Genomic DNA, 14886 nt, shown 5'->3' on the forward strand with positions numbered 1-14886 from the left:
TGATAAGACTAAAAAATTGTCGGTGACATGTTCTATGCATACTGAATTCAAATATTTTAAAACAGTGATTATACGAACCACCATTAAGCTGCATATTATTCCGGAATTTTAAATTTTAAATGTAGTATTAAAGGGGTTTTGAAAAATTTAAGCACTGTAATCAGCATTAAGGGCCCGGGTAGCCAGAGTAACTAGGGCGGTTTGCACATGCATTTGCTATGTGTTTCTATAATGGGCCTTATCAGTTGGTCTAGTAATGGGCCGTTTTTGACTAATATTTGCTGTTGAAGAGAGCAACTATTAGTTGTTGACCAGTCAAATATCTTCCACATTTATTACTGTGGAAAATTAAAATATTCATGCAAAGATAACAGAGTACAGAAAATAAAGGGAAACTTGTAAAACAGACAATACAAGTGGACAAAAGCTTCGTCTGTGTCCATCTCTCCACAAGACTCGGTCTCATATTTACAATAATCAGAAAGTGTTGATGAATAATCATTTTGCAACTGTTTTGGAGTTGTTGAAGAACCAAAGAGTGAAGTGAAAAAAAAAAAGAGAGATAGAAGATGGCTAGCTTTAAAGTGGGTTCCAAATCTGAAGTCTTTCATCTAAGTGGTCACACGTGGTCAGTCCTCTTCTTCAATGGGGTTTAATCATCAAACATAATTCTTCAGTGGGGTAATCATCAAACATATATAATCTTACATATCTCTTCTTCTTAATCTGTGATTTAGGCTTTGCTCAACTGGTCTTAAACCTGATGTGATGATCCAAGTACAAGACCAAACCTTCCATCTGCATAAGGTATAGTAAACCAAACCTAGTAACATTGACTCACTCATACTATGTCTCATGTGTTTTCTTCATCGCCAAGTTTCCGTTGTTGTCAAGAAGTGGATACCTAGAAACTCTCTTCAGCAAAGCCTCTGAGTCAACTTGTGTTGCCCAGCTTCATGACATTCCCGGTGGACCAGACACGTTCTTGCTCGTGGCCAAGTTCTGTTACGGTGCAAGAATTGAGATCACAACTGAAAACGTTGTGAGTCTCAGATGTGCAGCTGAGTATCTCCAAATGAGTGAAACCTATGGAGATGCTAATCTCATCTCTCTCACCGAGAGTTACCTCAACGATAATGTTTTCACAAACTGGGATGATTCAATCAAAGCCTTGGAGAGTTGTGAACACAAACTAATACCTCTAGCTGAAGAACTTCACATTGTCACTAGGTGCATTGCTTCTTTAGCCAACAAGGCTTCTTATGCAGAGGATACTATTACATCTTGGAACGGTATACAAACTAAGTCCACGAGCAGTAACTGGTGGCTCAGCGATGTGTCTTCATCCCTTGATATCTCAATGTACAAAAGATTCATCAAAACTATTGAATCTAGAGGCGTGAAAGCTGATACATTAGCAGCATCTGTCACGCATTACGCTAAACGTAACCTTCCTTTACTTGGTAGTTCTAGGCACTGTGGTTCTTCATCTTCAGAGGAAGGTACTAATCATGGTAATGATGGAAGTTACTACTCTGATGAAGATCAAAGAAGTCTCCTAGAAGAAATAGTGGAGCTACTACCGAGCCAAAAGTGTGTTACATCGACAAGATTCTTGCTCAGGCTTCTTAGAACATCCATGGTTCTGCATGCAAGTGAGGTCATTCAGGAGAATCTTGAGAGAAAAATTGGTGTGCAGCTAGACGAAGCTGCTCTAGAGGATCTGCTTATACCAAACATGGGAAACTCAGCTGAAACACTCTATGATATTGACTCTGTCCAGAGGATTCTTGATCACTTCATGTTAACATTTAATTCTTCTTCAAGCTGTTACTTAGCAGAGGTAGATTCTCATCCTCTTAGGCCTATCACAAAGGTTGCTAGTCTGATAGATGGTTACTTAGCAGAGGTGGCTTCTGATGAGAACTTGAAACTATCTAAATTTCAAGCACTTGGTGCTTTAGTCCCTGAAGATGTGAGGCCAATGGGTGATGGTATCTATCGTGCAATTGATATATACATCAAGGTATACATGTGTTAATTTGAGTTATTATGAACAAGACCGGTCCTGAAATTTTGAGAGATAAACAATTTAGTAAGGATTTTTATAGATGTTTTTCAATAATTTTGGATGCATTTGTCTATTGAAAATATTTAAAAAAATTTAGGAGTCATAGGCCAATGTTTCATTTGGGTATATACTCATATGACCGCTCCTGATCGATTGTGGGTTGCTTATATTATTATGAAACTAATCTTTTGAATGTCTCTATATGCATGCATATGGTTTTGGAGAAACAGGCTCATCCATGGCTAACCAAGTCAGAGAGAGAGCAACTGTGTCTGCTTATGAACTGCCAGAAACTATCATTGGAGGCATGCACACACGCAGCACAAAACGAGCGTCTACCTTTGCGAGTCATAGTACAAGTCTTGTTCATTGAACAGATGCGGCTTCGGACATCAATAGCAGGATGGTTCTTTGACACGGACAGCAACAATGACGACACAAGCGGCAAGTGTCATACACAAGAGGGAGACAACGGAAATGCAAATATGGTGCTGAATGGGACGATGAAGGAACGTGTTTACGAGCTTGAGAAAGAATGTACGAGCATGAAGCAAGATCTTGACAAGCTTGTCAAGACAAAAGAAGGCCGTAGCTTCTTCTCTAAGTTATTCGGATTGAGGTCTAAAACTAAGACTTCACCAGGAGATGAAGACGGTCTAAGGAAAGAGTAACAACTAGTAACGAGAGTTGCATGGTCACTAGAGACACTTTTGGTTCATTTTGTTCTTGAATTTTATATTGGAAACTCTCTGAAATCATATGATCTTAGATTTAGAATCTCTTATACTTTCTGGAATCATATCATCTAGTTAATTTATGCATCTTTTGAAGTTAGTTATATCAGAGTTGGAAGTCTTTCTTTCTTGTCATAAGGATTGCCGACACAGCCTTTTGGGGCCAAGAGTGTCCATCATGTAAATGTAAAAACTAGCATAGCCATTGGACAGAAGTGAGATTATATATTGGTTAAAGGGGAAAAGTATAGTTTTGAATTTGAGTCCATGCTAAATAGTTTTTGAGATAAATGTCAATCACCAACCAAATAAAAGTCCCCCATCCATAATAAAATAGGTCCCAATTTTTTTGAAGTGGGGTTTAGAACTCCTGAAGATCAAACAAAAAAAACATATGTAACTAGAGAGAGACACCAAAGGAAGGGTGAGGAAGATTATTAACGGATTTGTGAATGGGAATAAATTTCCGAGCCTTAACATGTTTTCCATTAATGGTGAACTTGGTCGGGCACGCCTCATCCTTTACAATCTCTGGAATCTTGGCGGCAGAACGTAACACCATCCTTGCATACAGCGCTTGCAGGTCCTTCCCTCCTACTCCACCCATGTGTATCGCTTCCACAATATCTCCAAATCTCCTACAACACCAAAAATGTATATACTACTGTTTAAAACACACTACCGTGATAATCTTTAAACCACATGCATGCCAGCTAGAACGGTTGAAAATTAATCTATAAGACTATAAGTAATGATTGTGTTACATTGTTAATTAGAAGAATGCATGGTAGATTAGGGCAAGATTATCGGTGTCCTTAGAGGCATATCTTAGCAATTAAACACTCATAATTAAATGAAAAATAGCCAATAAGAATAAGGACGCCTCTTAATTAAGAAGTTTTCTATGTTGTCCTTACGAGCCACCTGTCTCACAGGAGGGAGTTTTACCTTCTTCTCTCCACATCTCTCTCGAGACAGAAATTGATCGATTTTTTTCTTCACCAATTGTAGATCCCTCTGTTTCCCTCGTAGATCTTCTCCTCTCTCTGTTTTCCTCGCTTGAGACCGGTGGTGTTCGATTTGAAGGACTTTGGAGGTGTCGGCAATGGGGTCACGGACTCACGGTTGACACCGAGGCGTTTGAGAGAGCGGTGGTGGAGATTTGCAGCGTAACGCATTGGCTGGCTTGCCTGAGATTCTTGTCACCACACCTGCTTGTATTCCTAAGTGTTTTGCAGATGGGGTTTTAGATCCCGCAGCTATCAGTGAATCGCTTGAGATTTTGGTTCTTGATGAGGTATGATAAATATTCTCCTTTGGATTTTTTTAGGTTCAATGGTTTATAGTGGTGATGAGAAGTAACATTAGCTTTGTGAATTGTGACTTTTCTAGATAATCAAGTAGTATAACTGTCTTGAACGGTGGAAACATGTTTGAAAAATGTTGTCTTGAGAAGTTGTCTTGAGAAGTTGTCTTGAACGGTGGAAACATGTTTGAAAAATGTCAGTTCTGATGTTGAGAAATTGAAGAAATTGATTCTGCACAACCCGGTAGTCTTGACCTTGCAAGAAGGTTCTGACAAGGAAGAGCCCGTCCCAAGTAATGTGCAGCAGTTTTGGGTATGATTCAAACGCTTAGCTTTGCTTAAGTAAATTTCTTGGTTATGTTCACAGTTGTGGTTCTGATTAATGATGACTATTGTGTTATCTTGTTTTAGATTTCTTGCAGTACTCAGGATAAACTACTACACATTCTTGCTCTCCTGAAGCTAGAGGTTGTTCAGAAGAAAGTTCTGATATTCATCAATACTATTGACATGGGTTTCAACGGCCATTGACACCGGTGAAAAGTGTAAGCTACTGTCATTGATTCTCGTTCTTGTGCTTGCTTCTTGTTATTGATTCATGTTGTTGTTTGTTTCAGGATTGGACTCTCTTGCAACACACAGGTATTGAGAGCATCCGTGTCACGTACTCACGGATTTCTTCTTATTTCACCAAACGTTCCATGTTAAGTTCTTTCTTCTTTCTTCTATCTCAAGTTTTTTATCTAAACACAAGATCAAACGATTCAAATTATTTATCTAAACACAAGTTCTAGCTCAAACTCTTTCTTCCATCTCAAGTCTTATAAAACAAGAAAAATCCTACCAATAATCTTTAATTTATGGATTGTCCTTAGCTTTGTCTTTTAATATAAAAGTAATAATAAAATATGTTAAGGACTTAAAAATTGTCCTACCAATAATGTTGCCCTTATAATGGGGTCCTAGACTCCTAGCTAATTAAATAATTGGGAGTATAAGAACTAGGCAAGGCCTTGGCCTTGCATGCATGGCTTATAATTATATGGATTCAGTACCTGGTGAAATATTCATACACTTCTACTTCAGAGATTGGGTATCCTTTAGAGAATGTGAGGAAGACAGTCCTGTCCTCAGCCGTTAGTTGCTGTCCCTCAACGTTGCTTGTTCCTGCTGCATGATTAGTTGTTGCTTGTTGACCACACAAGAAGTGGCTAGAGGTATGCATCTTCTCCTTGTTGTGCATCTCAAAGCGCACGCATATATCCTCAAAAGCTGGGTAGCATATACTCGTTAAATGCTTCTTCATCTCAAGGAGAATGTCTTCGCGCTTTTGGTGGATGCCTTCGAGAGTAAAGTTCTGTCTGGTCATACGCCTGATCCAAGGTATAGATAAGGAGTTGATATTTTTCAAGCTGGCCACGAACGATGGGAAATTTTCGTAGGATAAGCAGCGCAGACACATGACGACTTCGTCAACGACGCTGTTGATGAAAAGGTCCGGGAATGAAACAAGATTAAAGATTAGTTTGCTCATGAAAACACTTTTCTCGAGATAGATGAGAAAGCACATAATCTCAAAAGACAGGCTAATGTCTCGTCTTAGACTTATGACAATACGAGTGAAAAGATCTCTTTCAAACTTGTGGAAAGCGTTGAACTCTTCTCTGGTGATGGATAGTGAGGATGAAAAAGATGAAGAATCCATGAGCCTTTTTTTCACTAAGCAGATATGAAATTTTGATATTTTTGCTTTTGTTTTGAGAGCATGTGAATAGAGGTGGTAAGAGATGAAAATATAGGTAGAGTTTTGAAATGGTGAATATGTTTTTGGTCATATCTCATTTTCTGTATTAAGAGATATACCTTCATGCACCAAATCTATATTAATTTGATTTTCCTATAAATGTCCTCATTTTCTTTATTTTTCAAATAATATCCTATACTCTTAAATAGGTACAACATTTTTTTTATTTTTTTTGGGGGGGGGGGGGGGGGGGGGGGGGGGGGGGGGGGGGGGGGTTAGAGCAACATTATCGGACGGCCCTTGGCCCGTCCCGAACACTATTTGGGCTAAAAAGAAAATCAAAAAGAAAAGATTTTGTTTGGTCCGGGCCTTAATTAAGGTCTTTTTTGACGCGTCCCGTGAGCAACGTGGCAGCACAGGAGAGGGCGATGTAAACGAAGTCGATGAAACCTATTCCGTGTGTTTCTCCTCTTTTGTCGAAACTGAAGCGAAATCGATTCACCGCTGTCGATCTGATTCGCCTCAATCCGCTTCTCCTCGATCCGTTTCTCTTCGCTCTGTTTCCTCTCCGACATCGATTCAGTCCACCTCCGAACAGTTTCCTTTGGACATCGATTCAGAGTCGACCCAAACTTGGGAAGGTATGTGTCTAACCTCCATTGTAATTTTGAGAAACCGAGTAGGGGTGTGTAGATTCAATGGTTGTTTGTTGTTTGGTTGTTTGTTGATTAAATGATTGATTTGATTCGCTCTTCTCGTTCGTTGTTTGATATGCTCCGCTCTTGTGATTGAAGTGGTTGTGAACGGAATAGATATATAAAAATGTATTGATTCGTTGGTTCTTTGATGCTTGCAAAAACTTTAAGATTGAATGGCTGTGAATGAAAACTCGTATAGATTGATCGATAATTCGTATAGCTTCTAAGCTCGGGTCTTCTGTATATATTTGATGTAATGGTTGTTTCATAATTAATATTCGTATAGCTTTATTGAAAATTCGTATAGCTTCTCTACCTTTCAAAATCGGATAGGTTGATAGAATTCTTTGGTCTGTTATCAGTTAAAATTTGAAGTATTTTAAACAACTTAGAATTATGGTTTACATCTCTTCACTCTTTACTCAACTAGAGTGACACCTCCTTAATTTCACTCTTTACTCTAGTAGACTCACACTTCTTTACGTCTTTACTGAACTAGACAAACTAGTTCTACTGTCGTCGTTACTTGAAACCGTAGATAGGTTAGTAATAAGTTCAGATTAGACATATATGGTTTATGGTTAGTCTTTATGTAGAAACTTAATACTCTTCACCAGCTAATATTAAACTCCCATCTCAATCCCCTTAAATATACACACCTGCCTTCTCTCTTCTATCCATCTCCTAATCTACAACTCTCTCTCAAATATTTATCTTGTAAAAGTCGTATGGGTTCAAGAAATTTTCAAAGTCAGTCCTCTAGTTACGTAGGACTGCTTAACAGTCAACAAGGAAGTCGTGTGAATGAAAACTTTCCATATGAAAGTTTTCATTCAACTGTCAACTTTGGAGAATCGGAGATCCCTCCCTTTAGTTCACAACAAGCTGAACAGACGCCAGTAGACACATCAGTGGACCGTAATGCTAGACGCAAATGGGGCCCAGCTGATGACGCGGTTCTAATCTCTGCTTGGCTTAACACTTCGAAGGATGCCGTTGTTGGAAATGAGCAGAAGTTGGGGGCCTTCTGGAAACGGGTTGGAGATTATTATGCTGCAAGTCCTCATGGGCAACAGGAGGGTGAAAAGAGAGGGGATCTTACTTGTAAGAAGAGATGGCACAGAATAAACGATCAAGTTACAAAGTTCTGTGGGGCTTACTCCGCGGCAGAGAGACAAATTGGGAGTGGTGAGAGTGACACTGATGTTCTAAAGAAGGCTCACGACATCTTCTACTCAGATCAGCAAAGCAAGTTTACACTTGAGCATGCTTGGTGCGTGTTGCGCTTTGAACAAAAATGGCTTAGCCTCAACCCTCCTAAAGCCACTCACACTTCGAAGAGGAAGGATGGTGAGACAGATACAAGCGCCGCTGTCCCTGATCACGAAATCCGGCCTGAAGGTTGCAAGGCGGCTAAACAAAAAAGGTCGACTGTTCAAGGCAAGTCTGTTGCTGAGTATACAACCATATGGGAAATGAAGAAAGAGGATTTGGCTACGCAGGAGAGACTGTCCAAGCTAGCTATACTTGACACTCTCCTTGCGAGGAAAGAACCATTAAGTGAGGCGGAGGAGGTTGTGAAGAATAAGTTGCTAGCCAAGTATTTCTGAAAGATTAGGATCTAATCTTATAAGTCTCTGTTTTAAAATCCATGTTTTAGTTCTCTGTTATAATGTAGTTCATGCGGCTCTTATTAATAATAACAATGTCTTTTTTATGTTCTTTCTGGTCTTCTCTTGCGGGTCTTGTTTATATGTCGTCTGCAACCACAAAAATTACTATGTGTATCTAATAATTACTTGCGTGTTTTGCTTATATGTCGTCGAGTATTTAATAATCAATATGTGTTTATGCAGGTAGACATAAACATGGGACTCCACAGCTACAGCCAGCCTTCGCAGTCTGACGATATATTTTGCAACTCAGAGGACGGTAGCTTCAGCGAGATGGAAGATCTCATTCGACGTGACCAAGCTGAGTTAAGCTTACACGCTAGTTCACAGGTTCAGTATCCTCCTCAACCAGAGGTTGAGTTTGGCATCCCACAAACTTGTTACTGCGGTGCTAAGCCTCTCCTTGCAACATCTCGGACTGATCCAGGTTAAGTAAAATCTCGTCTAGTCTTGTAAAGGGTAATCACCTCCTGATATACTGTCTTCTTCATAGTCTTGCGTGTGTGTTCACCACAGGTAGACGAATCTACACATGTGAGAACGTGGACGATGGAGAGTGCCATGTTTGGAAATGGTGGGATGAAGCCATGATGGAAGAGATGCGAGCCCGAGATCGACATGTGATTCAGCTAGAGGAAAAGGTGGACAATCTTTCACTTTGCAGTGACATCGAGACTGACCAGCGACTGGTTAGAGTTGAGAAAATGGTGGGTGATATAGGAAAGGAACAATCCAAGCTTAGGCTGGGATTTGAGTACTTTGTAAGTGCAATGATTGTGGTGACAGTTTTACTTGGAATTGTGCTGATGGTTAAGTAAATGAAGATGGTGATGTATTGAACTTTATGTAATATGATGTATGGACTTCGAACTTTATGTAATATGATGTATTGAACTATATGTATTATGTCTTAATGTATCAGACTTTATAGTGTAAGTGTTTTGTTATGTAGTTTTTTTGCATTTTAACGCATAGATTTGCATGGCCACAGAAACAGGTTGCGTTGATTTCAAATATACAATTATATCAGAACATGTACTTTCCATTGTTTGTTTGTATCACGGGAAAGAAAGCTTTAAGTCACAAGATGAGATGAGAGTCACGAGATGAACTAAAGACCAATTATAAATAAGACACTTCTTCTTTCATAAACACTTGTACTTCTCCTTACATTCATATCTTCTTCTTTCTTTCATAACTTCGTTTTTCATAAACACTTCCACTTCTCCTTGTTTCATTCCTTTAAATTTCTTTTTAAAAATGGCATCTTCTTCCCATTATCATTACCATAGAGGAGGTGATGATAATGCATTTGAAGGCGTATTTGATGATATATTTGAAGATCTCGAAGCTATTCCCGAACCAAAAGAGCGAAAAAAACGTATTTTTATCGAGAGAAATCGGGAAGAAGGCCACAACAACCTTTGGAATGATTATTTTAGCGACACTCCAACATATCCGCACAATTTGTTCCGCCGACGATTTCGAATGAACAAGTCATTGTTCTTATATATTGTGCATCGTCTCTCTACTGAAGTTGAGTATTTTAAACCCAAAGAAGATGCAACCGGACGGTCTGGTTTATCGCCTCTCCAGAAATGTACCGCAGCAATTCGTCAATTGGCGTATGGTGGTGGAGCTGATCCCGTAGACGAATATATACGACTTGCTGAAACAACATCTCGTAAATGTTTGCACGAATTTACCGCCGGAATAATCCACTTGTTTGCCGATGAATACCTCAGACGTCCCACAGTGGAGGATCTTCGGAGACTACTCCATGAGGGTGAAGAACGGGGATTTCCCGGAATGATTGGAAGCATCGACTGTATGCATTGGGAGTGGAAGAATTGCCCCACTGCCTGGAAAGGAATGTATTCACGAGGAACCGGAAAACCAACAATTGTGTTGGAGGCCGTTGCTTCATATGACCTCTGGATATGGCACGCTTTCTTTGGCGCTCCAGGTACTTTGAACGATCTTAATATTCTGGATAGATCACCTGTTTTTGATGAAATTATTAACGGGAAAGCTCCCCAAGTAAACTACTATGTCAACGGAAGGGAATACAATTTGGCGTATTATCTGACGGATGGTATCTATCCAAAATGGGCGACTTTTATTCAGTCTATACGACTGCCACAGGGTGCAAAAAATTCTTTATTTGCTACGCGTCAAGAATCCGTTCGAAAAGATGTCGAGCGGGCCTTTGGGGTCCTCCAAGCTAGGTTCGCCGTTGTTAGAAATCCTTCTAATCTATGGGATAAAAACAAAATATCGAATATTATGCGAGCATGTCTCATACTCCATAATATGATTGTCCAAGATGAACGGAATTCAGATACTCTTGAAGAATTTCAAGATGACGATTTTACTTTTACCGTCAAAAAGGCTAAAAAACCCGGCAATATAATTGCTCGTCGTAAAGAAGTTCGGGATCCACATATCCATCAACAATTAAAAGAAGATTTGATTGAACATATATGGGATAAATTTGGACATCTTCCAAATTACATATAATGTGTTTTTGCTTTCTATGATTTAAATAAAATGTTTCTCTTATTTTATTTATGCATTTTGTAATTTTTTTCCACTCCTTTGTATTTTAATTTTCATGTTCTACGTATTTTAATTTTCAACTTTTCTTTATAATGTCATAAGTTATTCGATAATTTATCTTCAATTAATAAAAAAAAAATTAATTCACTAAGGGACTTTCATAAGTCCCACCAATAATCTAATTTCTAAAGGAAAATCCCTAAATATGACCTTAACTCACAAATAACCTTAAAATATTCTAAGGGCCAAAAAATCAAGACCCACCTATAATGTTGCTCTTATAAAGTTTCATTTATATTATAAGGTCATGGCCATCCAATCCAGTTATTACTTCTTTCATGTCATTTTAATCCAAGTATAAATAGTCAAGTTAGACATGTGTTTTAAAGTCGATACCGAGAATTGTATCTTTAACATAAGGGTGTGCTTTCATGAGCTTGTAAGGTAAGTGAAAAGCACAAATGGCTAAAATGAAAGGTTCTAAGGTTTTGTATTCGATCTTAGGATGTGTGAGGATAGAAAACGTGTAAGGTGAGTGTTTGCTTTTGCTTAGTGTGTTGTTTACAGAGAGATTTGTAAGTTAATTTTATCACAGCTGAAAGTCTTTTCCTTTCATAAGGATTTCCCAAAACATTCATTTGGGTCCAAGAGTGGCCAGCATGCAGATGCAGAGATTAGCATAGCCATTGGGGACAAGGGAGATTATATTGCTTAAAGAGGGAAAAGTATAGAAATTGAAAGATGTAAACAAACAAATTTGAGTCGATGCTAAATAGTTTTGAGATAAATATCAATCACCAACCAAATAAAAGTCCCCCATCCAAAATAAAATAGGTCCCAAGTTTATTTAAGAGGAGGGCACATGCATATGCCCTTGGAACTCCTCAAGATCAAATAAGAAGATTATTTAACGGATTTTGCGATTGGGAATGAATCTTCGAGCCCAGAAATATTTTCCATTAATGGTGAATTTGGTCCTGTCAAGCCCATCGCTTACAATCTCTGGAATCTTGGCGGCAGAACGTAACACCATGCATGCATACATCGCTTGGTCCTTCCTTTTCCCTCCACCCATGTGTATTGCTTCTACAATATCTCCAAATCTCCTACAACACCAAAAAGTTATACTACTGTTTAAAACACACTACCGTGAAAACATCCACATGCATGCATGGCCGTGCCAAACCATAATGTTTTAAAAAACCTATACTATACATAGTGAAAATTCTCAAAATACGAGGTCCTAGTTAGTTAGGAAGGGACTTGGCCTTGCATGCATGGATTATAAATGGATCCAGTACCTGGTGAAGTAATCATGCACTTCTGCTTCAGAGATCGGGTATCCTTTAGAAAATTTGAGGAAGATAGTCCTGTCATCTGCCCTTACGTGCTGACCCTCAACGTTGCTTGTTCCTGCTGCTACACGATTACTTGTTCCTTGTTGACCACACAAGAACTGAATAAACTTCCTCTCCTTGTGCGTCTCAAAGAGAACGCATATATCCTCGAAAGCTGGGTAGCATATAGTGTTTAAAATATCTGTCATCTCAAGGATAATTTCGTTGCGATTCAGGTGGATGACTGCGAGAGTCAACTTCTCTCCGGTCATACGCCTGATCCAAGGTATGGATGCGGCGTTGATGCTCCCCATGCTGGCCAGGAACGTTGGGAAATGTGTGTAGGACAAGCAACGTCGACATATCTGGACCTCGTCAACGACGGTGTTGATGGAATGGTCAGGTAAAGAAACAAGATTGCTGATTAGTTTGCTCCCGCAAACACTTCTATCGAGATAGATTAGAAAGGACATGACCTGAAAAGACTGGGTAATGTCTTCTTTTAGACTTACGACAATACGAGTGAAAAGCGCTCTGTCAAAACTGTGGAAAGCATTGAACTCTTCTCTCGTGATGGGTAGTGATGATGAAGAAGATGAGGAATCCATGAACATTTTTTTCAATAAGCAGAGATGAAATTTTTAAATGTTTATCTTTGCTTTTGAGAGCATGTGGATATATAGGTGGTAAGAGATGAAAATATAGGTGGAGTTTAGAAAAGAAATCCAGTGAAATGGTGAATTTATTTTTTTGTCATGCCTTATTTTCTTTATTAAGAGATATACCTTCATGCACCAAATCTTTTTCATTTGATTTTCCTATGCATGTTCTCATTTGGTTTATTAAGAGACATTTTCATGCACCAAATCTATATTCATTTGATTTTCCTATAAATGCCATCATTTTTTCTTCCCATAAATTTCCTCTACTCTTAAATAGTTACAACATTATTTATAATTTTGGGGGTCATTTATAAAATTTCATTTATATTATAAGATCATGGCCCTCTTAATATTTCCCTCATCTTACTATTCCACTAAAAACTAAACATGGTTTATTTAATTGATATATAGGACTTCACTTAGTGGTGGATCTAGGAAGTAATTTTAGTGGGGGCAAATAAATTAATATATTTAAATTAAATACTATTACAAAAATATTTATATAATTTTTAAAAAGTTTTATTTTAAAAGTTAAACTGATACAGCTAAAATAATTCTTTTGAAAAGAAATATAAGATGAGGTCACTAACAAAATAAAATGAAATAAAATAATAGAATAAGTTGTCAATAATATTGAAAGTTTGAGTGACAAAAGAAATTACTATGCTTTATGTATATAGTTACAATATTATTTATAATTTTGGGGGTCATTTATAAAATTCATTTATATTATAAGATCATCATCATGGCCCTCTTAATATTTTCCTCCTCTTTTTTTTTTTTTTGAATGAATGTAAAATTTATTCAATCAAAACTTCTATTACATCAAGTGCCTCTGTTTTTCAATTTTGCAAATAAACAGATAAAACTATTTTGAGTAAATCTTCACTAACATTTTAAAAACTAAAAAGAGCCTTGCATTCTTGTTCCAAACCAAGTGCTTAGACCCTCTTCAAGATATCTTTGACCCCTCCCCTTAACTGCTAACAACTTCAGTCTTATCAATTTATCCACACATCTGATCAAGACTTTGTCTTCTCGCGGTTGCTCACCATGCCTTCGAGCATTACGTTCTCTCCATATATTATGCACCAAAGCTTGAAACGCATACCGAAGGAGATACATCTCAGTGGCTGTGAAGCTAGGCTTCTGCTGAGAAATATTTTCCTCTTCTTATTCCACTAAAACTGAACATGGTTTATTCAATTGATATATAGAACTTCACTAGAATTGAAGGATTTGTATAACTGATACATTAGTTAGAATTGATGTGTTTGTGGGACAGTAGTGAAAAGAAATTGGATAGAAATTTTTTTTTTTTGGGCAAAAATTAAGGTTTTCAATTTTCAACAATGTGGCGCGTGGGTATTGTAGTTGTCACGTAAATACGTGTTTCCGTTTCAGCCATGTAAAATATACCTTGACATTAGGCCATTTAAGTTCTCTGTTCCAAATACGGACCAGACCGACCGGTTCGGTTCTGCAATCAGCCGATACTCTCAAATGTTCCCCACATATACTCTCTCTTGTCGTCTCTTTTCGTTAAAAGCCCAAAAGGGTAAATATTACATGGATCAAGTCCGACAATTCTGAGTACAGCAGGCCCATTCCCACATATACTTATTAAACCGGTTGGTAATGAGTGACTGGTTATTCAAATCATATATAATTAGTTTTGGTTTAACCATTGTAAATAGAATCCTCTTAATTACATAAAAAGGTTCTAATCAACCAAAATCAAAATGGTATAACCAATCAGAGTGTAAATTTTATGAAATTATTTTTGTTGTAACTTGTGAAAAATCTCAACAAATATCAAAGAAAATTCAAAACTAAGAGCATGTTTATTGCATATCTCTTAGCGTAATATAAGATACGGTTTCTTAGCTTTTAACTAAAAAAACTAAAAGACGTTTCTTATATCTTTTATTTAATTAAAAACTAAGAAACTGTATCTTATATTACACTAAAAAATTTAACTTAATAAACATACAATAAACATGCTCTAATATTTGGTTGTAAACTATAAAATATTATTTAAACAATTATACAGTCGATAATTTTATTTATATAATGATTATGAGGAATATTTCAACCAGTTG

At 37.6% G+C, this 14886-nt stretch overlaps 5 protein-coding genes across 6 annotated transcripts; 3 read left to right on the top strand and 2 right to left on the bottom strand.

The window, feature by feature from the left end:
- Positions 1-457: 457 nt before the first annotated feature.
- On the top strand, positions 458-3020 carry LOC111205274 (putative BTB/POZ domain-containing protein At5g13600). Its single transcript, XM_048748170.1, has 4 exons — positions 458-628; positions 738-807; positions 878-2026; positions 2302-3020. Exons 1-4 carry the CDS (start codon positions 570-572, stop codon positions 2740-2742), a joined length of 1719 nt encoding a protein of 572 aa, XP_048604127.1. The 5' UTR covers positions 458-569; the 3' UTR covers positions 2743-3020.
- Positions 3021-3035: 15 nt separating this feature from the next.
- On the bottom strand, positions 3036-6083 carry LOC111205307. Its single transcript, XM_022700944.2, has 2 exons — positions 5167-6083; positions 3036-3443 (listed from the first exon to the last, which is right to left on the bottom strand). The coding sequence occupies exons 1-2, from the start codon at positions 5814-5816 to the stop codon at positions 3206-3208; spliced, it is 888 nt and encodes a 295-aa protein (XP_022556665.2). The 5' UTR covers positions 5817-6083; the 3' UTR covers positions 3036-3205.
- On the top strand, positions 3621-5062 carry LOC125575167 (DEAD-box ATP-dependent RNA helicase 16-like). 2 transcript variants are annotated; one of them, XR_001283132.3, is made up of 4 exons: positions 3648-4102; positions 4198-4424; positions 4523-4656; positions 4729-5041. XR_001283132.3 is itself a non-coding variant. In XM_048748179.1 (3 exons), exons 1-3 carry the CDS (start codon positions 4098-4100, stop codon positions 4640-4642), a joined length of 237 nt encoding a protein of 78 aa, XP_048604136.1. In that variant the 5' UTR covers positions 3621-4097; the 3' UTR covers positions 4643-5062. The 2 variants fall into 2 exon arrangements, 1 of the variants encoding a protein (XP_048604136.1); XM_048748179.1 differs by having other exon boundaries at positions 3621-4102; positions 4313-4424; positions 4523-5062.
- Positions 6084-6180: 97 nt separating the features above from the next.
- LOC111206086 lies at positions 6181-10858 on the top strand. Its single transcript, XM_048748186.1, has 2 exons — positions 6181-6496; positions 8410-10858. The coding sequence occupies exons 1-2, from the start codon at positions 6299-6301 to the stop codon at positions 8656-8658; spliced, it is 447 nt and encodes a 148-aa protein (XP_048604143.1). The 5' UTR covers positions 6181-6298; the 3' UTR covers positions 8659-10858.
- A 438-nt stretch (positions 10859-11296) lies between these two features.
- On the bottom strand, positions 11297-14802 carry LOC106406524. Its single transcript, XM_013847212.3, has 2 exons — positions 12087-14802; positions 11297-11891 (listed from the first exon to the last, which is right to left on the bottom strand). Exons 1-2 carry the CDS (start codon positions 12734-12736, stop codon positions 11693-11695), a joined length of 849 nt encoding a protein of 282 aa, XP_013702666.3. The 5' UTR covers positions 12737-14802; the 3' UTR covers positions 11297-11692.
- Between the last annotated feature and the right edge of the window lie 84 nt (positions 14803-14886).

Source organism: Brassica napus, chromosome A2 (genome assembly GCF_020379485.1).
Source record: "Brassica napus cultivar Da-Ae chromosome A2, Da-Ae, whole genome shotgun sequence".
In the NCBI taxonomy this organism is placed as follows: domain Eukaryota; kingdom Viridiplantae; phylum Streptophyta; class Magnoliopsida; order Brassicales; family Brassicaceae; genus Brassica; species Brassica napus.